Source organism: Marmota flaviventris, chromosome 6 (assembly GCF_047511675.1).
Source record: "Marmota flaviventris isolate mMarFla1 chromosome 6, mMarFla1.hap1, whole genome shotgun sequence".
Taxonomy (NCBI): Eukaryota; Metazoa; Chordata; class Mammalia; order Rodentia; family Sciuridae; genus Marmota; species Marmota flaviventris.
Window position 1 is genome coordinate 73,669,087 of NC_092503.1, and position 27,380 is coordinate 73,696,466.

General features: G+C 32.9%; 1 protein-coding gene across 4 annotated transcripts in view; it reads right to left on the bottom strand.

Annotated features, from left to right (window-relative positions):
• The window catches only part of Orc3 (origin recognition complex subunit 3), a 61,757-nt gene that overhangs the window by 32,633 nt on the left and 1,744 nt on the right, over positions 1–27,380 (bottom strand). For 3 of the 4 annotated variants that reach the window (XM_027928200.3, XM_027928199.2, XM_071613218.1), the window contains 10 exons: positions 25,573–25,627; positions 20,123–20,220; positions 17,595–17,739; positions 14,730–14,834; positions 13,641–13,783; positions 12,284–12,417; positions 10,201–10,360; positions 8,546–8,659; positions 4,647–4,780; positions 4,125–4,188 (listed from right to left, as the gene is read on the bottom strand). In XM_027928200.3, coding sequence (XP_027784001.2) covers positions 4,125–4,188; positions 4,647–4,780; positions 8,546–8,659; positions 10,201–10,360; positions 12,284–12,417; positions 13,641–13,783; positions 14,730–14,834; positions 17,595–17,739; positions 20,123–20,220; positions 25,573–25,627 — 1,152 coding nt within the window. The remainder of the gene's footprint in view (positions 1–4,124; positions 4,189–4,646; positions 4,781–8,545; positions 8,660–10,200; positions 10,361–12,283; positions 12,418–13,640; positions 13,784–14,729; positions 14,835–17,594; positions 17,740–20,122; positions 20,221–25,572; positions 25,628–27,380) is intronic. The other variant, XM_027928201.2, reaches the window with a different exon arrangement.

Sequence of the window (27,380 nt, forward strand, 5' to 3'; positions counted from 1 at the left end):
TATGTGGTAGCTGCATTGCACAAGATATGATGAATAAAAACTACCTACTAACTGGGACATTCCCACATGTCCCCCACCAACCCAAACATTTGCACAAAAGATACAAAAGGAAAAGAGTTTTTCACTTATTTAAAAACCTTAGTGTTTAGTCAGGCATGGTGACACCTGTAATCCCAGCCGCTTGGGGCAGGAAGAGTCCAAGTTCAAAGCCAGTCTCAGCAACTTAATTAGGCCCTAGGCAACTTAAGAAGACCCTGTCTCAAAATAAAAAGGACTGGGGAAGTGACTCCATGGTTAAGTGCCCCGGGATTCACACCCTAGTACCAAAACAACAACAACAACAAAAAAAAAACACCTTAGTATTCAAAAGCTGAGTGTTTTTGTATTAGCAGATAATGATGGCAATTATGCAAATATGATATGAGATCCCAATCTTCTTCAAAGCTCTCCTCAGATGACTTGAAGCAAGTTAAAGCACAAATAATAAAAATTGGATTTCTGTAATTATAGTGAATTTCAAAGTTCTGTTCACTTTAATTTTTCATGAAATACATTTTTATAAATTAAGGGTTTTTTTTGGAGAGAGGTCTTGCTAAGTTTCTTAGGGCCTTGCTAAATTGCTAATACTGGCCTCAAATATGCTATCCTCCTTCCTCAGCCTCTCAAGTCATTAGGATTATAGGCATGTGCCAACATGCCCAGCTTCACAAATTAACGTTTTAAAAGTTGAAAGGTTAAAAAAAATCTGATTGCCAAAGCTCTATGGTGCAAAATATGTGAAAATATACCCAGTCCTTTATCTTGCCATTTCACCTACAACTTATAGTTGTCTAACATAATAACTAATGTATATTCAATTAAATCGATTTAGAACCAAATTTAATTTGGCACTAAAAATTTTAATGAGGAATCTGAATAATTTAACCCAGTCAAAAAAATTATTACTAATACATTAAATAAAAAGTAAATAAAATCATAGAATCCTAGCACCAAAAGGAACCTTAAAGATTATGTGGTGAAATTTCTATTAAAGGCTTTGAAAGCTAGAGAGTCATCTTAAGTTTGAAGGATGGAAGATTGTGCAAATTTATTCTGAATTATTGTTTTCACCACTAAGCTGTACTGTACAATTATTTGAGGGACATACTACTTAGAAATGCAAAGCTGCAAAGAATCTTTAGTATTTCATCAGTTAATTTTCTGGCATTCTAATGACCCATTTTGGTGTAAAATTTCTAGTGAATCTTCCATAAATGTTCAAGATTCAGTCAGCTGAATTTTTTCATTCTAAAAAAGTTTATTAAATACAAAGCTGGCATACTTTTCAGAAATAGTATCTACAATTTGGGGTCCATTACTTGTGAGGGAGTTGTAGGGGTTTTTCAGTCAGAGGATAAAAAGAGATCAATCATTTGTTTACATTAGGACTTAATGGCTTAGTTCTATAATTAAGAAAATGAGGCACAGGGAAACAATCTATGCCTTCTACATAATCTAGTTCATTGGTTCTCAAAAGAGTGGTCTCCATATCAGCATAACCTATATAACCCAGAACCTTATAGAAATGCAAATTCTTGGGCCCCATCCCAAGATTATGAAAATAGGTATTCTGGGAAGGAGTCCAGAAATCTGTATTATCACTAGCCCTATAGGTGATTCTGATGCACACTAAAGTTTGGGAGCCATTGGTTTAATTCAACAGGGCAGAAAGCAAGGCATATTTTTAGGGCAAAAATAGTCAAGATAAAAAGAGTGGGAATTTCTGTGGAGTGTATTTAGAGGTCTACCTCTTAGAAATCTGAGTGCAGAAAACGGAAAACTCTAATGGTAGGCATATCTACATAATAGTTATTATATATGCTATATATAGTATGTACATTGTAATATGTAAAACTATATATCACATTGATAGCTTAATTTTTATAACAAAAATGCATAATAGTAACTATTATTTGCACATGTAAAAGTTCTATTGTTATATTTGTTTTCAACTCATTTTCACTTGCTGAATAAGCTTTGATTATTAAATCTATGAGGAAATCATACTAGGAATTATTATTATTCCATTCTATTGATAAGGAAATTAAGCTTTAAATAAGGTTAAGTGATTTTTTTTTTTTAAGTACACATAGTATAAGATTTCTAAGGTCAAGAATCAGGATTTTGCTATGTATCATGCAGTACCATATTACTGAATATTATGCATTTCTATAAAACTATAAAACAGAAACATTACGCTGAGGATAAAATATTCGAAGATATTTTTATTCTAAACTAAAAAAATCAGACTCATTTTTTTTTTTTTTTTTTACAGAGGTATTTTCTGTTCTTTGAATTAACCAGGTAGCCTCTATTTTTAAGGTAAGGGTACAATCATTGTGTTTCTTCATATTTCTCACTGCTCAAGTTTCAAAAAACTATATTCTTAAATGATAAAAACATGCACTCCTAAAATCAACACAACAAAGATAATAACAAGCAAGGATGATAGTGCAACAAATATGGTATAAATGAAATGCATAGAAAATATTTAAAAAATCACTGAAAAAAATAATCATCAAGCCATTTTTATAATAGATTAAACATCCCCTCCATTATCTCAAAATTAAAGGGTACTCTAAAAAATCTATTTTTTTTTTACTAATGCATTTACTAATGCACTTGGCAACTAGCTGACTCAACAAAGAGCTAAACTAGCTAATCTTGAAAGATTCCGTAACCACACATATATCCTTTCCCACTGCTTCTTAAATTTCCTTTTGACCAGAATTACCTGCATTGTGATTTAAGGACTTCCTGTACTGCTCTTGAAAATATTACAGGGATTAAAAATGATTACTAAACCCAACCTAGAAGTGCTTATATATTATAGCTCATTGTGGATTCTGCAATAGAAAATAATGTTTAATCCAAGCCATCCTCAATATTTACTAAGATTTTTATATTGTAGGTAAATTAGTATTTAAAACTATACAGAGCCATACGTGGTGGCGCATGCCTGTAATCCCAGTGGCTTGGGAGGCAGAGGCAGGAGGATCAAAGCCAGCTTCAGCAAAAGTTAGGCACTAAGCAACTCAGTGAGACCCTGTCTCTAAATAAAATAGGGCTGGGATGTGGCTCAGTGCTGGAGTGCCCCCGAGTTCTACACCCCTCCGCCTCCTCCAAAAGTCACACTTAGCACTAAGGCTTATCTTCAAGTTCATCTTAATTTTATTATAATTTTCTAGCAAGTTTTTCTTAGAAAAGCATGAGGAGTATGAATGAGACATGTTTCCAAATGTCCATCAGCAAGGGACTTGTTAAATAAAATATACATTTATTCAACAGAATACTGTACCTACAACTTTTTCCAAGATTAAGTATAAACCAAAACAAGGCTACAAAATAAGTGTTATCCTATACTTATCTTCTTGTAAGAAGGAAGGAGTCCCAAAATATATATAATTACTTGTATACATGGACACTAACTCTAGAATGATATAAGAGAGTAGTAACACTGGACATATCTAGTCAAGGGAAATGGGTAGTTAGCAGATGTGGTAAAAGGCTTCTCCCTATTCCTTCGCCTTCTGAATCACATATCATGTCCAAGTATTATTTATTCAAGAATGAAAAAAAAAATCTCCTACTTTTGATAGTCCCTCTCTTAGATGGCTAACTCATAACTTTTAAAGCTCATTACCTCTTTCCTGGTACTATATTATCAATATATAATATACTTTCCAATCAAATCAATACCCACTCAGCAGTATGTGACTGAGCCATCTGGCTTCTACATGCTTTTATTAGAGCCTTTAAAAATGAATATTAAAAAGAGATTGCCTACTGCTATGTCAAAAGAAATCCACACAGTATCTCTACATAGTAGATCTAAAAGTGCTTCCAAAATAGAACAGAAGAGAAATCAAATATTCTTAATATTTTATCTTGATAGGAAAAATCTTCTTTCAGAGTTGAGATTTTACATTATCTTTAATATTCACATTCCTAACTACCAATATTTAGAACTTCATACAAACACAGGATATACAAATATATTTAATAAAATTAAAAATCAATAAATATTTATGTGCATATTCTTTTTCATGAAGGAGAATGAAACTGAAACACATTCACATTCCTACCTTCAAAAATCTCTCATTGGTCAACAGTGCAACTTGCTTTTCTGAAACTTGCTTTTCCACATACCTAAAAATGTTTCCATCCAATATACAAAAAGAGAAAATTGAACATTTTACATATTTTAATAACATTGGGAAAAATAATAGCTACCTAGATTGATAGCCATATTTGTTTCATTTCTTCTCAAAAATAATTTAAGGTGATAGTGATGATTTAATGATAAAAACTTCTCGTATCAGCTACACTTAAGACTCTAATCATAAGGTAACATAACCCAGAAATAAGAAATATTATTTATACAAAGTAACTGAAAATTATGTTCCTTTGAAAAAATATTTTGATTTATGCTAAATTTTCTAATCTAACAAACAAACCCCATCACTAAAAACAAAATGGTTTTAAATTGTGCTCAACAAAATAAAGATTATTTTTCCATTCTTTACTTCAAAAACAACTGCATCCAAGGTCCCTTTTATTTCCAAAATCTAATATAAGATGTGCTAAACATGTACTTCTCTTTTTACCTTCTGAATGATGGAAGACGACGGATGTTTTCACATTGATTAGCTGATAAAAAATTTATTCTTCTCTTGGCTTCTGGGAGACTGCAGCACAGAACACTTAAGGGCTGGGAATAAAAATGCTCTAGTAGAGAAAGCTGAAAGAAATGTTAAGATTAAATATACTTATTATATTTTGGCAGTAAATCTTTTGCCCTATATCTGCTCAATTTTAAGTTTCCTTTAAAAAAGTGTTTATGGCACTAATATATTTAATAACAACACAACACTATAAACAGCACATAAATGACTATATACTTCTATTATTTTTAAGGCTCCAATTTTGTGGACAAGATCAGAAAATAATAATCTCAGAAATATAAACTAAAAAAAACTAATATAAATGGATAATTAGCTATCTGCAGAAACAATTCACAATGACTATAAATGTGATATGGATGGGACTGGGGTGTGACCTTGATCTAACAGATGCCTCAATACTCATAAGAATTATGATACCAAGCTAAAATTAGTATAAAATCTGGTCTGTTAAAATAAATAAAAATGCCACATGGTAAAACTGTACCTATTGATAAAAAAGAATAATGAAAATTTATCTCTGAAAATTCAGTTTTATTCCATGGAGAAAAATACAGCACAGTGTCTGTTAGATATAACTATTCTAATAGAATGTTGTGGTTTCCCCAGAAGGAAGAATAATTTTCCAAATTCTAACATTTCTTGCAAGACAAATTTAAAAAACTACCCAAATATTCATTACTCTGATTCTAAACAATTTTCTCAGGACAAGTATTATTTTTCCAGATAATCTTTTTTTTTTTTTTTAATATTTATTTTTTAGTTATCGGAGGGCACAACATCTTTGTTTGTATGTGGTGCTGAGGATCAAACCCGGGCCACACGCATGCCAGGCGAGCACGTTACCGCTTGAGCCACATCCCCAGCCCTCCAGATAATCTTATTACTAGGAATACAGTTCCTTAAATAGTGGAGAGAACAAGTTTTTATTTTTTTTTGGGGGGGGGGGTTCCTCAAGAGTAAATCTTTCTGATTACTGGAAAAAATAGCATTCCCCACGACAAAACATGTTAGTTTAGTTATATATCAATCTTAAAGTACTTGGTTGGTATGGATCAGCAATCTTGGACCTGATCCTTTTTAGGTAAACTGATGAATTTCTGAGCCAAGAGAGTCAAGGAAGAAATAGCCAAGCCTAAAACAAATCTTTCAAAATAGCCTATTCTCTAAAGGCTGTCAGGAGGCAAAGGGCCAGCCTAACATAGAAACAAGTTCAAAACAAAAAGTAACTGTTCATGCCAAGTGATAAATTATTTTTTAACATATTAATTTAATCATCTTTTTTACTAATTTATCTTTTCCAATTATACTAATGTGACAGTGTTTGTTTCAATGTTAACACTACTTTTTAAACATTAGAAAAATAAACCAAACAAGATAAGGAACATGCTTGGGAAGAAGAATGGGAGGACAGCACATATATCATAATACAGCTATAAATAGGAGAAGACCCCAAATATCACTTAATTGTTTTGTCCAAGAGTATTTTCAATACCTGTTCAATTACCAAGGTGGTTAACATATCAGCCCAATGGGGAGAGAGCTTAAACACATACAGAATGATTACACGCTCTATTGCACCTACTCACAGGATTTACAAATATTTTCCACTGATGATTAGGAAATGGACAAATACTCTGGAACCTAAACACTGCCACTTATTACCTACTGGACTTTGGCAAAGCTGCTTAACCTAAACCTCAATTGCTTCATGTACAAAACTGAAGATAATCTTCATTATTAAGTGTCTGATACAAAGGAAGTGCTTAGGAAATCATCAGGAACCTATAAAATCATCTCATTGCCTTATTTACAGGTGAGAAAACAGAGACCCAGAGATTAAGTAACCTGGTTAAAATCCTTTTCTGTATTCACTTTCTAAAGGTATTTGAAGGGCTGGGGAGGTAGCTCAACAGGTAGAGTGCCTGCCTCTCATGCACAAGTCACTGGGTTCAATCCCCAGCACCACAAAAAAAGAAAAAAAAAAAATCGTACCTAAAGGTATTTGAGACTCCAGTTTATATTTTCTGAAACTTTTTTTCTTTTGACTTCACTGGTACTCTACTTTCTATTGGCTTTCCTTGTTTTTAGTCTCCCTTTCTGTTGCTCTTACATGTCAGCTTGCCTTAGGGTTCTACCCTTACTCTTTTCTCACACCGAGTAACACTACATCCCTACCACATGACCCTAACAATCACTTTTTAATGTTAAATAATAAATACCAATTCTTACTCCTAATCTTTCTCCCAAGCACCAAATCTTTATATCCAACATACTCCTAAATTAATCACATGCAATAAAACAAAACAAAATAAACAGAAAAATCCCAGCCTTTTCTCACAACAAACCTACTATTCACCCTGGATTGACATGTACAACTAATGGTACCAACCTCCAATCCACCTGCCAAGCTAGAGCCTGTGTGTCACCTTGTTCCTCTTACACATCCTACCATCAGCTTAGTGACAAGACTCTATTGATTCTCTCATCCTCCCATATTTCTTTCTCTCTAGTTCCATTGTCATCACATTAGTGTAGATTGTCATGTTTTGTCAGATTTCTGCAATAGCTTTCTAATATAACAGCTTCCTCTCCTGTTGCCTTTGCATGAAATAGTCTTCCAATTTTGACCTGGCCAGCTTCTACCAAGAGCTTTTATTCTCCTATGGAACCCAAAGGCAGGTTTCTTTCATAATACTTTCTACACAAAACTATAATTGTGGCTTTACTCCTCTCTCACTTTAGAAAATGTGCAATTTGAAGGCAGTGACTGCTTTTTCCTCCGTTAATCTAGGGATCAGCACAGTGCTTAGCTTACCACAGGCTCTTGATATATATTTATGAGTAAATGAATGAAATGAACTATAGAAGAAATTTAGGAGGTTATTATATCAATATTATTTAATTTCATATATTGCTAAGGTAATAATGATTTCTTGATTTAAAATAATCTTTAAATAGTCAATGTTGAAAAAAAGAACATGTATTAACCATAAGAAACCACTATAATATTTCATGTAATGCAAGAACACATAAGAGAAATAATTTATGATCTTCAAAGCACTACACAAAGATGAGTATTATCATAGGGAACTTTTGCACTGAAGGTTACCAACATCTATGTCTTAATAAACTTGACCATGATCACATTTGCTAAGATAATTTAGTTATTTGCCAAAATCGGGAAATAATATTAACTTTTAAACAACTGGAGAATAGGGTCTTTTTTATGTTGAGTAAATATGATGTTACATTAAAAAATTAACTTCTAGTAATTCATGAAAGCCAAAAGAAAATGCATTCACAGTATACAAGAATAAACACATAAACACATAACTATATGTGCAAAGGATATCAAACTATAGTGTACAATCTATGTTTGAATAGCATAGGAACTACAAATATGCAGCAGCAGCAGCAGTGACCATATGAGATATGCAAAGCTGAAAATGTTTACTCTCTGGCCTATTACAAAAGTTAGTTGATCCCTTCCATATGGCATTTCTTGGGCAGAAAATCTATAAGCTTTGAGAACATTCAGCAAGTTCTAAAAAAAAGTCCTTTCCTCTCTACCCACTAAATGTTTAAGAATCACTAGAATGAGGAGTGTTTTTTTGCATTACTGATATCCTAACTAATGTATCCTCTACATTTTATTTCAAGGTGACAAAGGAATGGTAGAACCTAGAATAAAATAACATAAATTTATGTATTCTAGATTTTGACACTTAAAAAGCCTTACCACACTAAATAAAGTCAGTCTGAAATAACATTCCATTTATTAAGAAACAGATTGTGAGTTACTAACTCATTTACTGTCTTACCTGAAGTCCTTTTACAAAGTTCTGAATTGAGAAATCATGATACAAAAAGATGTTTGTTAGAATCTGTAACACTTTTTCACTTATTTTAAAGGGAAACTGAGCTGTAAGAAGTAGCTGAAAGAGATAAAGGGCATGGAAGAGTCCTTATTATTCTTTACTCTTAAAACATAAAATGTAAATAATAAGACAATAACACAGTAAATATGAAAACGACAATAGCTAGTTTTTTCAGGTTGAATATCAATCAAAATTTTAATTTATACAACAGTAACAACGACGAAAGGAAGCAATTTATACTATGTTCTCACATCCAAAGATATCCACCATCCTCCATCTAATTCCTAATTTTTAGAAATACTGCCTATTATCTACATAATTCTTTTTCTCACACCAGAAACCACTGAAGAAGTTGCAGGTTTTCGCAATTCTTGTTACCAGATAAGATTTCTTTTTTATCCCTGATTCAAATTAATGAAGAGTAACAGATTAGGTACTGTTGAATAAAAAACAAAATTAATACATTTTTATTTTAAAGATATGGAAACCTGAATTTGTATTAAGTGGTCAATTTTCTTTTCTTTTCTTTCTTTCCTTCCTTTCTTAAAAAAATATTTTCTTAAACAAAAACTCAGTTGTAGAAGACCAACTGAATTTAGCTACAGCCAAGCTGTATTAAATATTTCACCTGGAAAATTTTCCCCAGAAGTGTCAATAAATCAGATGGACATCACTTTTATGAAAAAATATATAGAAGTAATTAGTAAATAAGTGGATTGGTGGTCACAAGCACCATAAAACAAATTTTAAAGGAGTCTAGAAAAAAAAATCTGTGGAAGGTCAACACTAAAGAATCATATTTCTGTGGTGCAAGCCTGTAATCCCAGCAGCTCAGGAGGCTGAGGCAGGAGGATTGGGAGTTCAAAGCCAGCCTCAGCAACTTGGTGAGGTGCTAAGCAACTCAGTGAGAACCTATCTCTAAATAAAATACAAAAATAGGCTGGGAGGGCTGGGGATGTGGCTCAAGTGGTAGCGCGCTCGCCTGGCATGCGTGCGGCCCGGGTTCGATCCTCAGCACCACATACAAACAAAAGATGTTGTGTCCGCCGAAAAACTAAAAAATAAATATTAAAAAAAATAGGCTGGGGATATGGCTCAGTGGTTGACTGCCTCTGGGCTCAATCCTTAGTACAAAAAAAAAAAAAAAAAGTCATACTAGAAATTAATGCCTGAGAAAGTTCTAGCATTTATCTATTCTCAAGGTAACATGACAATCAGAAAAGAGTCCACTAACCACTTCAAATCATTTTTTAAAAAGGTAAAATCAAAACATACTGGTATTGTTACTAGGAAGTCTATACATTCTGTAAAAATTTATTTTTAAAAGCCTACAATTTTACAGAGTAATAATAGGTAAGAGATATAAATGCAGATAGATATGATCACTCATTTCATAAAGCTTGTATTTTATCTGAACAGGCAATTCTATTCAAATATCAGTATAAAATTATAAAATCATTAAATAAAATATTAAAATACATAAAGATATATGCTGTATAAAGTATATAAAGAGATTTAGAGATTTATCATTTACATACACAATTATTCCTGAAGTTTTCCTTTTACCCTATGTCATTGGTAAAACTTTTTCTTTTTACCTTATCAAGTACTGTCGTCAGGTGCTCTTTGCAAGGCAAAGACTGGAATAGTTCTATACATAATAGAGATGATACTGCGTGAGGAAGCAATCGGTGGATGATAATAGGAGATGTGGCGATTCCAAAAATGAGTATTAGTGGAAATTCATGCAGATGTTGACTAATTTTCAAAATATAAAAATGAAATTTCTTTAGCAAATATATTTAACACATTACAAGATAAGACTAGCTTTATTTTAATGCCTACTTTAAAGACATTGCTAATGAGTATCATTCTAAATATTAAAATTTTCTATGTCATTCATTCTCTTGTTAAAAGTAATACAAAAGGTTCTTTTCTAGACAGTGTAACTCTGAATCAATCTATTAATGAATGCTTTCATTTTATAAATAAGGTCACCAAGATCTGGAAAGATCAAGTACTTCCCACTAAGGTTATAAAATGTAAATTAATTGAAAATGTATTAGGGACTATTCAATTTATCTTTTCACGTGAAGTTTCAGCTTCACCTACAGTCTTTCTTACTGTTGGCCACCCAGTCTGTTTTCAGAGTTCACTCACATGAAGCTCAGTAATTTCCAGGTAGCTTATTCTATATATGGACACTTAAAAAAAGACAGTTACCCAGCCATTATAGCTAATAGTTAAAAGATGTTTCTTACATACTTTTTAATGGACATTACTAAAAAATGTTCCATTCCTTCCTCTCATTCTTAAATTCTCAAGCAAACCAAATATAATATATTCTTAGTGTTACCGGAATGAACACAAATGACTTCTCCAGAGTAAAAAGGCACTATTTTTGAGGGCTACTACAAGTCAAAGCCCTGTGTATCGTGGCTGATGATTCTGCCCACTCTTCCTGCTAGTCCTGCTTTGTAGTATTCTAGATGCATGCAGTTCTATTTTCATAGGAGTAAAGTACCTCAACTCTTATCATAAATTTTCTTTATTTTTGATGGCTAATGTGGTTCCAGGTGTAAGCTATAAAAACTAGTGTTTTTTTGTTTTGTTTTGTTTTGTTTTGTTTTTGGTCACTATGCGGTACTGTGTACTTGCCCAGCATGGTAAACACAGTGTTAGCATTAAGAAAAGTCCTAGGTCAAGGGCCTAAGAATGCATGCAGCTCAGTGATAGAACACTTGCCTAGCATGCATGAGGCCTGGAGTTCAAACCCCAGCAATGCAAAAAATAAAATGCACTAAAGAAAAGTCATGGACCCTAAACTCTTAGGGTCAATGGGGGAAGAATATCCTATCAAAATAAGAATCCTTAATATGTTAGTAAATTATAATTCAATATAGCTTTAGACAATTATAGGTATAACTATAAAGGCAAGTTGACATATAGAAAACACCAAAGTAATTATATCCTAAAAAGGATACTATGAGAAATACATGTCATATGGTTTTAAGTTATATTAGTTACCTTAATTCTTGGTCTCACAGGATTACCTTGAAAATTCAATGACACTACTTTTATAGTTTGGATATTTAATGTCCCCTAAAAACCTCATTAGTTAAGCAACAAAATAATGTTCAGAGGTGAAATGATTAGATTATGAGAGCTGTAACCTCATTAGTGGATTAATCCATCTGATTGATGACTAACTTAAAAGAACTACTGGGTTTGGTAAAAGTAGGCAGGGGTGGGGTGCCAAATCAGGTGGATCAATGGGGGCATGGCTTTGAACTAAATCTTGTTCCTAGCCTCTCTCTCTTTCTCTGTGTTTCCTGGCAGCTTTCTTCCACCATGCCCTTTCCCATTCTGTTCTGCCTTACACTGGACCCAGAGGAATGGAGTCAGCCAATCATGGACTGAACTTATGAACCTCTTAAACCATGAGCCCAAAATAAACTTCCTCCTCTAAGTTGTTCATGACAGGTATTTTGGTCACAGTGATGAAAACCTGATTAATCCAATCACAAAAGTGGTTTCTTACTAGAAATATTACATAAATATAAGATGACTTAGAAAACAAGTCTTGGTCAGTAAAGCTATATGTAACTCAGAGCCTCTAAAGATAGGTGACAGAAAATAAAGCCCGATTTTTACCCCAAAGCTAAGTGATATACCATCTACCTGCTGATAATTATGAAGTCTTGGAGTATTTTTGTGGTGAAGCTTTCCATGTCCTTTAAGATAAGCACAACAGGAGGAGACTGCCACTTGCTAGAAGTTGTCCTCTTTTTGCCTGATATTTTTGGGTCTGTCTTCTTTCAAGCCATTATGGAAAGAAGTAATTAAAAGTAAGCCTTACCACCCAAACAATGCTATAATGCCACATGTTGATAAATCTCTCTTCATATTTCACAGAGACAGTGTTCCCCACCCCCTGCTCCGTAGGTAAATAGCAATTCCTTTCAATAGTTACTAGCAGAATCTTTGTCTGACATGGGCATAATAACCAAAAAGAAAAAGGTTTGGTAAGATCTATAACTCATATGAAATATCTATAACTCATGAAATATAAATATTTCATATGAGTTATAGATATTTATATTTGCAGCTGGGAAAATGACAGAAAAATCATGGGAAGAGAAAATTTTCTACAAAATTGACTTTTTTGTGGGTATAGTTATATTTTGCTTTGCTTAAGGTAAGAATTAGTGTCTTTTAATTAAAAAGCATAATAAAAAGCACTATTTGCTACTCTGTTACTATGAAATGTCAAGCTTGAAAAGGATCCTAAATATCTGGTTCAATCCCAATCTTTTGAGTATATCAGACATAAAAATTATGTTTGATTTATCAAAAATCCAAAATTGAGGAACCAATTAATTGTATAACCAATTAATACAATTAAGGTATTATATAGTAAGCATTAGAACTAGTCCCTATATAAATTAAAATGAAGCTTATAATGATTTCTGTAAAAACGTTGACTAGAAAATGTCACCACAATACTTTTTTGTCCATATCTGGTACAAAGCATTAGAAATTAAGGCTGTGGTTTTATAGCACAGTTGCCAAGGAATCACCTATATTGTTAAGACCTCTGAGCATGGAACAAATTACATTCTTAGAAAAATAATATATGATCATTCCTTATAGGATCACGTTGACAGTGGCAACTGGCAGCATGGTTCTACTGCGCAGAAGTAAATACAAGGAACTTAAGAGGTAATATATTAAAGTTACAGCCACTGTTAGAGATACAAAGAAACAACTCCTGATGCTATCTTTTTGCCACTAGAATATATTTTTCCACAAATACAAGGTCCTTGTAAAAACTTAACCACTTATCAAGAATTAGGCTACATATTAATAAAAGAACACTTCTAATTAAATTCTAGTAGCCTTAGGAAAAATAAAAAGCTTCTACTAAATTGGCACCTTGTGTTGTTTATTAGAACAAAAAAATTGTATGTTTAATATAATTCCAGGCTCCATCAATCATGTGTCAACACTGTGGAAGAGAATCATTGGTGTATGTTACCTGTGTGACAGTCATATACCAGCTAGAAAGTGAATCCATTGAACAATGTGTCATTTTCTGAATACTTTCCTTCTCTTTGGGTTTTGCACCTACACAGCAGTCCATCAATTGTGAGATCAACTTTTGCAAAAAATGTTTCATATCTGTAAAACACAAAAAGAAAGCTTATTTCCTTTTAAAATGAAAGCCCTTGAGACTTCTTCTTCCACTTATTATTTCAGTAGAATGCATCTTTCTATACTTAGCATCAATACAGATAACATTTAACATATTAACTATTAATGCTCTTTAGCACTAATACTTAAATTTCATTAGTTCATACTAAGAGCATACCAAAGTTTATATGAATCATCTATGATAAAAAATGTTACCTAAGTAAAATGAATAAACATGGAAACTACAAATTATTTTAGAAATAGTATGCATTTAAGGTACAATGGACAAAAAAAGGATTTCAAGGTCTCTAAAAATAGATCAAAAGTATTATTTACATGAATTATCCTACTCATTACAAATCTTCCTTTATAACAATTTTAAAAGATATTTTTAGGGCTTTTACTTAATTCTAATCACTTTATGATTATGAAAGTAATACACACACAAAAGTATTGTATCAATCCAAATCCAAACAGAATTTACTGTATTAGTGTACATGATGGCTCTGCCAATAAACTTTTTTTTTTTTAAACTAATGTTGGCCTTTTAAAGTAGGGAAAATAAGATAATTTATGACTGTAAATATGAGCTTATGGAATCTACTCTCTATTGGTCTAAGAGCTTCCCATTTTCTAACTCCTAGTTTCCTGTTTCAAACCTTTCCATTTATTAAAACTTTCATTTGGTTAAGGAACACATCTTGCAAAATGCATTGGCAGTGAAACTGATATGGCAGGAATGGAGCCAGAAAAAAGAAAGCAAATTTGGCAAAGAATACTGCATTAGTCAAGATTACTTTGAGTGCCACTAAAACTCAGCCTGACTATGCTTTTTCCACAAATAAAAATGGATTAAGAAAGCCAGAGAGAGAAAGAGAAGAACAGAAGAATTCTGTTAACACTTCACCAAGGTATCATGGCATTTACATTTTACCTGGACAATCTTTAGCTTGCAATGAGACTACATATGGTGTGACATTATTCTGGAGGGCCTCTGTTAAGCTTCTGAATATTAAATCATGATCTGTAACATTCACACCTGTGGAGTAATACATCAAAATTATACCATCATTTTTAGTAATGCTTTTACAACAAAAGTTATTTCATGCATCAAGCAAACTGCTAAGTGAAACATTTTAAAAACATGATTCATAATAGAATCCAAGAAAATATACCACATAAATGAAGAAATAGCCATTAATAGATTACCTAAATGTTCATACTACAATGAAGCTTTATAGATCCTGAAAGTCCTCCAAAGGCTCATCCCTGTGTTAAAAGCTTAGTCTCTAGCTGTGGCAATTACTGAGAGGTCATGGAACTTTTAGAAGGTGGGGGTCTAATGGAAGGATGTTAGATCACTGGGGTGATACCCTTGAAAGGAAGGTTGGGACCCTGGCCCCATTTCTCTCTGCTTCAAGCCAACATGAAGTTAGCTTTGTGCCACTACGTGCTCCCCATCAAAATGTACTGCCTCAGCATGAGCCCAGCAACAAGCCAAGTGACCACAGACTGAAACCTCTGAAACCACGAGCCAAAATAAACTTTTCTTCCTTATAAATTATCTCAATATTGTCACAATATTAGGAAGCTACACAGCTTTGTAACAGATGTTTTTTGTTCAAAAAATATTTATCACAATTCCTCTTTTAAAAAATTACTACAGATATGTAGTCAACCTTTGAAAATATCTTAGGAATAATTTCATTACTTAGTCAAATTCATAAAGATCTCTTTAATCAAACACAAGGGGCTACGGAATCCAGCCTTATTATGTCCCTGATTTAACAACTAAGGAGAATCTAACTATAATTCTATTAGCAATCATAGTACTAGATAAATAGAAAAAGTCTGTACTAAGCTAATTCTTGGGGGTAGAGCCTAAAAATAAATTAAAACTATATGATTTTGATATTTACCAAACTCTCCGTTCTCATTCCTGCTAGTCAATTTTAGTGCATAGTAAGAATTGGGTGGAAATTTCCCTACCACTTTGGGAATAATTCTATTAATTGACATCTTGCCTAACAATCTGATTTCTAGAAAGTCCCTTCTACTTGGGCAGACATCAGCAGCACACATTTTCGAACTGTGGTAGTACTTCCACTGCTTAGAAAGAAAAATTTCAGAATCATTCATGCCAGCAATAAGCACTACCCCTGCCAAAAGTCAAAACATAAGAATATTATTTTTTAACTTTTCTGCATTTTTTTCCAGACTATTGTTTTAAATCGCTATATGTACCTTTTTGAAAACAGAGTATGTGCGACTGTACCTAACCCCTCTTTGAGTGCAGAATTATTTTATGGTATTATACTGTTTCTAGCATTCATCATAGTCTTTGATTGTAATACTGCATGTCTGGACATATTTGGGAGTTCAGTTAAACACTGCCTCATCCTGTCTTTCACTAACTAACTTTATGAGCTATATATAACATTATGTTTCTTAAAACAATGAACTTGTCTATTGCAAATAGGATAATTAACAATGTCTTTAACTGGAAAAAATGTTCTCCTCAAACCACGATTTTGAAAAATGCAATTTCCATTAGCTTTTCTCTTTTTTGGCAGGGCTTTAAATCTCTCACAGCAAGCTATCAGGCTATCCCTCTTGACTGTGCCTCCTTTATCCATCTCTAATTGTTGTAACATCTCTAATTGCTGTAACCTGGCAGTAGAAAAACAAAGCATCTAATAGAACAAGTAGTCATCACTAGGTCAAAGTTTATCATCCATAAATGAAAGGTGTTTAAGATTAGACAGCAGGCTGTTCTGGAATGCTGGTCCATAGCATTATAAAAATCACTCCATTAAGTCTTATTACTCAGGGTGGTCTTGAGATCAGCAGTATGGCATCATCTGGAAACCTGTTAGAAATGCAGGATTTCAGGCCTCAACCCAGACCTAAAAGAACAAAAATCTGGATCCTCTTATGGTTATTTGTAATGACATCACCATGTAAGAAATACTGTCCTCAATATCAGGAATAAGATTTGAGTAATGAAGAGTATTAGAAGGAGTATTAAACAAGATAATTAACTTCTTTTATTAAAGTCTATTAGTATAACAAACCTTAAATAAACAAATTGGAAGTGAAATGAAAAGCATATTTAAAACCCAAATAAATTCTACTTTATTTTCAAAAGGAGAGAGAAATTTGCAGGGATATGGGTGTAGATCAGTGGTAAAACACGCACTCAGCATACATGAGGTCCCATGTTCAACCTCCAGCATCAAAAAAAAAAAGGGGGAAATGTTCAAAAAGCTGTTTAACAGAGATGAGATATAGTGATAAATATTTAAGAAACTTACAGCAGGCAATTTGTAAGCAGTTTATACACAAGCCATCCAAATCTCTTCCTAGGCAATTAATATAAAATAATTAAACAATCTGACATTGAAAAACTAAGAACATGGAATATTATAATCTCACTCCACATATGGTTTTTAAAAAAGGTACAATAATCTTATCTACTAACACACTGGTCGTTTATTACCAAATCCAAATCTCGTATGCTCCCATAACATGTATAAGAAAAAAAGAATAAAACAAATAGTTTCCCTTGTGACAAAAAGTTGAAAAGAGCACTAGCTGAATCAATTTCTTTTAATTTTCAGTGCTATGATCAGTATTATGAAGTTTTATTGGTTTTAAAAGTATGCAAACTATAGTATGTTTAATTTTATAAAGAAAAGACATAAAAAGGTCTTTATTAGAACAAGTTAGTCCCCATTATTCTCAACAATACAACCAATTAAAAAAATACATACATGTATGAACAGAGGAACATACATACCGAGAACAAGGGCAGCAACTGGAATTTCTCTATGTTTTATTTGATGTCCCCAGTCTCTTGAATTCTTCTTAAATCCAGTATGAGATTTTTGCAGAAATTCAATTAGACTGTCAAACAGATTTTTATTTAATTCTTCCTGTAGTCGCTACAAAGAAAATAAAGAAATTTTATGAATCATTATTCTGAGTAGTAATCTGAGGTGTCTTTCCTGGTGTTGAGATATTCTAATTTTCTTTTCCCTTTGAATGTTCAAAACTTTTAGTCTATGAAATAAACTAACAATAGATTAAGAGGAAGAATAAAGCATATAAAGGTATTAACATACCACGAGTCACACAAAGTATGAGACTCAAAGGCAAGATGGTTGAAGCTTAAATTTCATTTTGAGCTACAGAAAGAAATAGGGGCTTGGGCCTGCTGAGGGTATATGAGTATGGGGGCAGTGGCAACATGTTATAAAGGGTGGGAAGAAAATGCACCAAAGAAAGATTATATAGGTAACCTTATTTTATCATTACACAGATAAAATCTCACAGATAACAGTCATTAGAAGGCCACCTGTGGTAATTTCTGGCTGGGCTAGGTGTCAGATTCCAAATCTCTTCTTCCAGAGAAAAGATCTTTCCTAGGGAGATGGGAGGTGTCAGAGAGAAAAGCATCTGCCTGAATTCATAGTTTACTTCACTAATGTAGACAGATATAAATTTATTTTTACAAAGCAGATTTTCAGAGCCATTCCCATGTCTGAACCTCTTGGAATAACCATCAGAAAATATGATAAAGAAGAATATTTTGGGGTGCCCTATTTTGATCTTCCTCACTGATTTTAGAAGGAAAATTATCAATGATTCAATTCAAATATTACATAAAAAAATGACCTAAATGATTGAAATATAGATAAAATAAAAGTTAAATCGCTAGTGATTAGTGCTTTGAATTCCCCCATTTAAAAATTCCTCTAATTTATTCATTCAATATTTATTTATCACCTTATGAATGAAAGCATTCTCTATCCTAAAAAAAAAAAAGAAGAAATTAGACAAGAAAACTTGCAACTAAAACACACAACAATTGATAAGAGCAGAAGCATCTAATGTAAGCTGAGAAGGTAATATATTTGAATTAAGCCATTAGCAGATGATAGAGGACAGGAGACAAAGGCAAGTTAGAAGGAATGAGGACTTAGGGATGCAAGGAAGGAAGAAAGCACTCAACATCTGGAGAACCACAGATATAGCTAAGCATAAAAAACATAAGAAGTGCTAAAAAAAGGAAAATGGACAAAATGTAAGAGTCTAGACCAATAACAAATATATATGATGTTTAAAGATTTGGATTTTATGGGCTGAGTTGTGGCTCAGAGGTAGAGTGCTTGCCTAGCATGCAGGAGGCACTGGGTTTGATCCTCAGCACCAAATAAAAACAAAATATTGTGCCTACCTATAACTAAAAAATAAATATTAAAAAAAAAGATTTTGATTTTATCCTGTAGAGAATGCTACTGAAGGAATGTAAGGGAGAGATATGATTAAACCAATGTTCAGAGGGTTAATCTGGTAGCACTGTGAATGCCAGATGAAGAATCAGGGAGGGGGATTGGAATAGGAAAGACAGTGGAATGAATCTGATGTAACTTTCCTATGTACACAAATGAATATACCACAGTGAATCTCAACATCATGTACATCCATAAGACTGGAATACTAATTAGAATAAGATATATTCAATGTTTGTATAATAAATACTTCAAAGTAGACTACTGTCATGCATTAATTAAAAAGGAAAAAAAAAAAGAATCAGGGAGGCTGTACTGGCAAAGGTGCTGTATGAAAAACTCCAGTAGACTGGCATAGGATTGTTTGAGGGCCAAAAGAACTTACAACAGATCTGAAAGATTTGACATCAGTTAGGGACACCAATGGGGGAAATTTTGACAATCCAGTTTAAAAAGGAAAAAGGCTTAAACTGTAAACCACAAAGTCAAATATCTTTAAGGATTACATGGAACATACAAACAAGCAAAGCTACTAGGTAAAAAGCAATAAAGATTGGTAGAAAGCAGTAACAAGATGGAAGTTCATAGCTCTCTCCAAACCATTCAACTGTTTAACAACATGTTGGTCAAACAGAACAAGTCATTAGCTTAAGATGTTGGCCCTAGAGCTACCAACTTGCTACTCTGGAGAAATGCCTTGTTCGGAGCTGTAATATAAAGAGCTTGGTAATGATATAAAAATAAAGGAGTGATGGAGTTTAGAAATTGCTTAATTTAACACCTGTGTAACTTGCTAAATGAATGGATAAGAGTGCCACCACCTGAAAGCTCCTTGCCTTACCAGCTATCGTGCTCCAATACCTAAAGCTATGCCTGATATTTGGAACATGAGGAGTTTTTTTTTCCTAGTTTATGAAGATTATTGACCAATATTTCCTATATTTCATTAATACTCATAAATTGGTGGAAGGATGGGAAGCAACAAACATGGGATTTACAGTACTAAGAGAAATGTTAACAAAAAAGCATTCACCTCAGTTTCATATTTCATCTGTTCCCACATCAAGTGATAAGTTTCGAATCGAAGCTTGCTGTCCTCAGACTCATTTTTGCCTTTATTAAAATAGTCCTCTAAAAACACAGAAAGAAGTAAGTTGGTTTATTTTCTAATACAGTAAAGTTAGAAACTGTGTGCAAAGCCACAGTAAGTGACTGAGGTGGAATTTTTTTGCTTTACGCACCAGTGTAAATCTATATCTATTTGGAGATATATATCTGTATACCTATATATAGATATATATATTTGAAATAAGAAATATTCCCTATTCGTTGTATTTAATTTTGTTTATATATCTTATTTTTGTGTTAATATATCTTTAAGATTAACAATATCTTTATTTTGGGGGAGAGGGGTTTATACCTGGGATTGAACTCAGGGGCACTCAATCACTGAGCCACATCCCCAGTCGTATTCTGTATTTTGTTTAGACAGGGTCTCACTGAATTGCTTAGTGCCTCACTTTTGCTGAGGATAGCTTTGAACTAGTCCTCCCGACTCAGCCTCCAGAGCCATTGGGATTACAGGCATGTGCCATGACACCCAGCAACAATATCTTTAATTTTTAAATTGTATTTCTCCATTACTTTTGAATTTCTAACAGTTTTATTTAATGGTTTTTGGCCTGAGGTATATACAATTAATATTAATTTTTGTTTTTATCCTACAATCTCATATATTTTACTTTCACATGTTTGCTTTGAAATATCTATTAAATGACTCTTCCTATCAATATTCTTATTTTTTATTCTATTGACAGTTTAGTCCAGCCTTTCTTTTAGTCTTTCTGTATTATTTTATATACTTTCCTCCAATGTCAAAATACCTTTTATTGCAATGGCTTTCAAACTCTCTAAAACCACTATCCACATAAAGGAATACATTTTATATTATAATCTGATACACATATGCATAATAGAAATAAAAGAAAAGTTCCACAGAACAATTTTATTCTTATGTAATAGCAAACATTTTCTTTTCTGTTTCACGGCCCACTAAATCAATTTCATAACTAACCTGTGCATTATGACCAGTTTGAAAAAAACAGACTTATTCATTCCATGAATCATCCTTTCTCTCACTGATGTGAGATACCCTTTTAGTCTAAATATTTCTATATACTTTAAACTACTTTTGAACTTCATCTTTGGTTCTACTGAATGCAATTCTATTTCTATACCAATTCTGAACTGTTTAAATTACTGCCACTTTTTGTATGTTAGGACATTTTAGTATTGACTAACATCTAGGTCTTTCTCACATTGCCACCAAACAATGTTATTCTTCAAAAAAACTTAAAAGCTTAGGCTGTCCCATCAAATTAATTTATAGCAATTTTACCACTTCTCAAAAACAATTACACTGAAATTTTGACTAAATAATATCAAATTTATAGACTGATTTGAGAAATAACATGTTTAAGATGTTTTTAAAAATTCACACCCAAAAGCATCATATATTTCTTTCTTATTCAAATATTTTACAATCTTTATAGTTTTCTATATTCCTTCATATTTCTTGTTGCTTAAGGGTAGATATTTTATCACAAAAGTAAAGGTTTAATGGTATTAAATTTCTACCACTTGGGCTGGGGTGTGGCTCAGCGATAGAGGACTCGCCTAGCTCATGCGAGGCCCTGGGTTTGATCCTCAGCACCACATAAAATAAATAAACAAAACAAAGGTATTTTGTCCAATCAGAACTAAAAATAAATATTACCTAACTAACTAACTAAATAAATAAATTCTTATCACTCATATTCTAACATCAAGTTCCAAAGTTAATTGATAGTTGATTGAAAGTTCCTTTCATATTAAGAAACTTTCCAATTGTAGCAGATTCAGTTCTTAACAAATATTGAGTTGTGATTTTATCAAACATCTTAGAAAACATTCAAGTCATCACCTGATAAAATGACAGTTATAGTACTGAAATGCAAACAAACAAACAAATAACCAATACTATTAAGAGACAAAACGGCATAACAAGGTAGCCTTAGAAAGTCCATCATTATTACCTTACATTTTTTCAGAGGAGGGAAAAAAACTGAGAAAGCATAGTTTCTTTGGGACTACGTTTATAAGGGTGTCAAGCTCTTGATCACAGTTTGCTCCTCTATTAACGAGAAACTATAAGTCATATTCTCTATCTACCATTACCCCCAAAATTAGACCATTATTTCAATATTTTTATTCCTGAGTACAGATTTCAGCTAGTCTCAGATTAAAGGATTAACATCTTATCACATGATGGTTTAGAAAAGTCCCATTCTACACATTCAAGCTGTTCAATTCCTTAAACAATGGTATTCAAAACTAATACATGGGTATGCTTGCATTTACATCATCGTTTTTCCACTGGGATTAATTTCCACAGTGCTGAATAATGAAGATAAACACTCCATATGCTTTTGAGAAACTTTTGAAAAATTCTAATACCTGGGCCCCAATCCCAGACCTTCTAATTCAGTTGATCTAGGCTGAGATCTGGCATGGGTATTTTTAATCCAATTAGGTTCCATCCTACCATTTATGGGACAGTTATAAAAACTTATTGAGTAGGTATCTTTAAAATTAATATTTATGTTTTTAGAGTTCTATTCTTTTTGAGAAAATAGGTGAATCATTGGTGATAATATTAATGATATCATTATTTTTAATTATAGTAAATTTAACTTATAGTAAATTATATAATAAGCTCTAGGTTATAGTTTTCAGTTGACATTGAAAATTATCAATTTCACTGAAATATCTGCAGAATTGAAAACTTGGAACTTAATGGGTTAAAATTTTTTCCAAATTGAAATCTGAATAAGGACTGTGGATTATATCCATATCAGTTTTCTGGTTGTGAAAATGTACTATAATTATATAAGATATGATCACTGGCAACAAACAGATAAAGGGTACAAGAGAACTATCACTACTAGTTCTTACAATCACATGTGAATTTATAATTTAATTATAAATTAATTAAATTTTAAAAAGCTCCCCAAATAATTCTAATGTGCAGCTACGAAAGAGAATCAGTGCAATGAACACTCTGTATTTAACACTAACATTCTGATTTATTTGAAGATGTCCTATTATCTTGATCATTAAATAGGTATCTAGAAATAAATGAAAAAAGTGAAGATGGCATCTTTTTTCAATAATTTTTAAGGTATAATTTGCAAATACACCCATTTTAACAACTTGGTAAGTTCTGGCTCAATATATACTCATATAACTACTCCTAAATATAGAACTCAAAATAGAGAACATTTTCATAACTGCAAATAGTTTCCTTTTGTCCTTTTTTTTAAAAAAATTTTTTTTAGTTGTAAATGGACACAATATCTTTGTTGTTGTTGTTGTTGCTGGGGATTGAACCTAAAGACTTGTGCACACCAAGCAAGCACTCTACTGACTGAGCTATACCCCCAGCAACAACAACAACAACAATATTTTTTTATGTAGTGCTGAGGATCGAACCTAGTGCCTCACACCTGTGCAGCAAGTGCTTCTACCAATGAGCTACAACCCCAGCCCCTTCTTTTATACTTTTGTAATCAACTCCTCCTACCTTATGAAGCCACCAAGACTTTTAAGAAAAATCTGGGTTTTGTTTCTTAGGTACTGGGGATTGAAGTCAGGGCATTTAATCACTGAGCCATATCACCAGCCCTTTTCATATTTTATTTAGAGACAGGGTCTCACTAAGTTGCTTAGGGCCTTGTTAAGTTGCTGAGGCCACCTCTGAACACCGATCCTCCTACCTCCTGAGCCACAGGGATTACGGGCATGTGCCACAGTGTTCAGCTGGGTTTTTTTCTTAATTCTTTTCTCTTTTTACCCACATGTGTTTCTAAGTGATTAAAATCTACTGCTTTAATAATATGACTATGTGAATCTGCAATTTAAATCCATCTGCTAAATAATTTATTAAATTCTAGTTGGAATAAAGAGTAACAACAACAGTGCAAGACCCCCTGTGCATATGAGATAGAAAGCACAAACTGGTAGAAAGGGTAAAAAACAAAAACAACAACAACAAAAAAAAAAACATAAGAGGCAGCAACTCTGGGCCACCTAAAAATATGTAACAGATATTTTTGCAGTTTTTTCCCCTCCTTCAGGCTACTGAGGTCTGGGAGTCTCAGAACATGACTATAAGGATGAGTTGGTGACCGTCCCTGATAATACAGATATTATTGTCTCACAAACTTCTGCATGTCAGGTTTTACAGGCATGAAAAACGAAGAGAAAAACTTCTTAATAAGCCAGTCTAGTCTTTCATTCTATAGACAAAAGAGACCTGGGGAAAGCCAAAAGAGCCATGAAAAGGTCATACAACTAGTTAGGGTCAGGACCATTCTCCAAGTTTCTTTAATTCTAGCCCAGTTATTCCAAACCTTGTGCTTCCATAATCTGGCAGAATTATTGTAACAAATCCAGACCATGTTTGTTTTTTTTTTTCCCCTCAACATGTATTGGTGTGCACAACCCTTATCCCTGAATTAGAACATACAACATTCTTTTTAATACCCATGTAGTTACTAAGCCCTTTACTATGTGTTCCATACATGTGACTTTTCTTTCATCTTATCAAGTTTATTTATAAAATGAATCATGTCAAATTTTTAAGAATGTTCAAATTTAATTCAGAAATATATTTAAATTATATTTAATTCATATATTTAATTCAGAAATACTTTAATTCAGGAATAATTCCTATATAAATTTCACTAGAAAATAAATGTAAATTTGGACTTTTTCTTTTGTTTGGTTTCCACATCATTTTATTTTCTATTATTTCTACTATCGTTAGACATCTATTGCTAATCAGCATTTATAATTGATTTGATTATTTAATTATTTAATCAAAGTCCAAAATATTTTCCTAGGATAAACTGATGCTCATTTTTCTTTCTTTCTTTTTTTTTTTTTTTTTTGGTACCAGGGATTTTAACCAAAGGGTACTTGACCACTAAGCCACATCCCCAGCCCTTTTTATTTTTTGAGATAGGGTCTTGCTAAATTGCTTATGGCTTCACTAAATTGCTGAGGCTGGTTTTGAACTTGTGATCTTTCTCAGCCTCCTGAACTGCTGGGATTACAGGCAAGCAGCTGGGATTATAGGCGTGGTAGCCTGGCTAATTTTCATTTCTGAAGTTGTGCATGAAGAAACAATGGTAGAGAAGTCATCAAGAGAAATGTATTTCACAGTTTGCCCCGTGAAGATATATTTACATTCCCTTTTAGATTAGAACGCTAGGGTGCATATTTATCTTTTGACAAATGCCTAGGAAAATAACCTTTACATTAATAGGCTAAGTCAGTCAAGCTTAGAAAAGAGAATTACTAAATTCAATTAGATTTAGTTCTTAAAGTTTAAAAAGACATGGAGGAAGAAAAACTAAGAGATTTGATGTTAAGACACCTTACCTATTGGCACAGAGATCTTCCTTTTCTTGAAGTTTGGTTTAAACACAAAACAGCCCTTAAAAAAGAAAAAAGCATAAAGTCAATGTAGCCACAGAACTGACAAATCTGATTAACCAAATATTTTATGGCTTTTTTATAAAAGATATTTATTTCAGGTTCTAAGAAATCACATCATGTCATTCTGAATTACAGAAGGAAAATCTTAAAACAACCATCCATTCCTTTATCCTTCTTCCTATGGAATGCTCTGGTAGATCTTTAGGTTTACTCTTTGGGACCTACTCTGATAGACAAAGGAAATAAAAGCTGATGAAACTGATTTCCAGAAAGTTTCCATTTTAATAAAATTTAAGACTATGTTGCTGGTGTCCTAAGTCACAGGGGCCTTATCTCAGGGAGTCCCAATATGTGAGGTTTGGTCACTTGCCCCAAAAATCAAATGAAAAAGGCAATAAAGAAGGAAAGGAATTTTATTTATTACAGCCATACTGGGAAGACAAGGGGAAGCAAGTATCCTCTGCCAGGTCTTCTGGGGTACTAACATGAGCTTCAGGTTTAAACAGTAGACCGTATGAAAGAGTAAATATGCACAGTTAAGCAGTCTTGGTTAAACTGTGATCTGGTTTGTCATTATCTCAGGTTCTGTGAAGTTCTGCTGACTCCAGGGGAGTCATTATTACTTGAGGAAGCAATTTGGTTTCCATTAAAAAATGACTGCTTCTATTCTGTAGGCAGACTTAGTTGCTGTCACAGGATAACTGGTTCTGCTTAGGGGGTGCAGTCACATTGTGGGACAATCTTCCTGAAATGTCCAACAATCGTAAAAATATCTTAGAAACTATTATCTTGGTGTCTTTAGTCTTGAAGAGGGCCAAGAGATTTTAGGCAAATTTAGGACTAACTGACCTTGTACTACCAGTTTTCAGATGGACACTCCTTAAGTGATTAACACATCTATACAGAGTTGAATAGGAATATGACCAAAAGTTCAAGATTATAAAGGTGGCAGGCAGAAAAACAAAAGCAGTAATTCCTAACAATTTATCCTTTTAGTTACCCATCAGACACCTTCAGGCCCAACTGAAGAGTCAATGCTTTTAAGTAAAAGCATCTTCTAAGACCTTATTACAAGAGGAGAAATAACATTAAGATGAAGATCAAGAAAATTGAAAGTAGGGCTGGGATATAGCTCAGTGGCTCAGTGCTTGCCTAGCATGTGCACAAGACCCTGTGTACAACAGTAGCACTTTACCATTCCAAAAGAAGTCCTTATTATTTAACTAAACTCTAAGTACTTAGAACTTTGACAAACAAATAGAAAACTCTGACTACCATTTCATCCTACAAACTTTCTTCAACCAATAAAAGTCTTATTAATTTATCCACTAAAGTTTGACTCAAAACTAACCTTGTCTGTGAAACCTTTCCCAAGTCCCTAGTGAGAAATGTTCCTTTCCTTAGATCTCACAGTACTTTAACATCTTCATTTGGCTTTGTTTTGAATCACTTTCACTGTAAATCAATTATTTTGGGGTGTATCTCTCCAAGTAAATAGTGAACATCTTCAGAATAAAGACTGTATTTTATTTATAATTATTTCCTCAATATTTAGAATAGTGCTAACATGTACATTAGGCAGTCAGTATTTAGAAGGAATGAATGTTTGCAAATTAATGTTCCTGGCAATTTCATAACTATATTCATTGGAATTATGTACCACTGGTCTAATGTAATAATATACTGATCCTAGTGTATACTACCAATCCTAAAGTCACACTTTATAAATACCTTCTTAAAGATTTCATTTA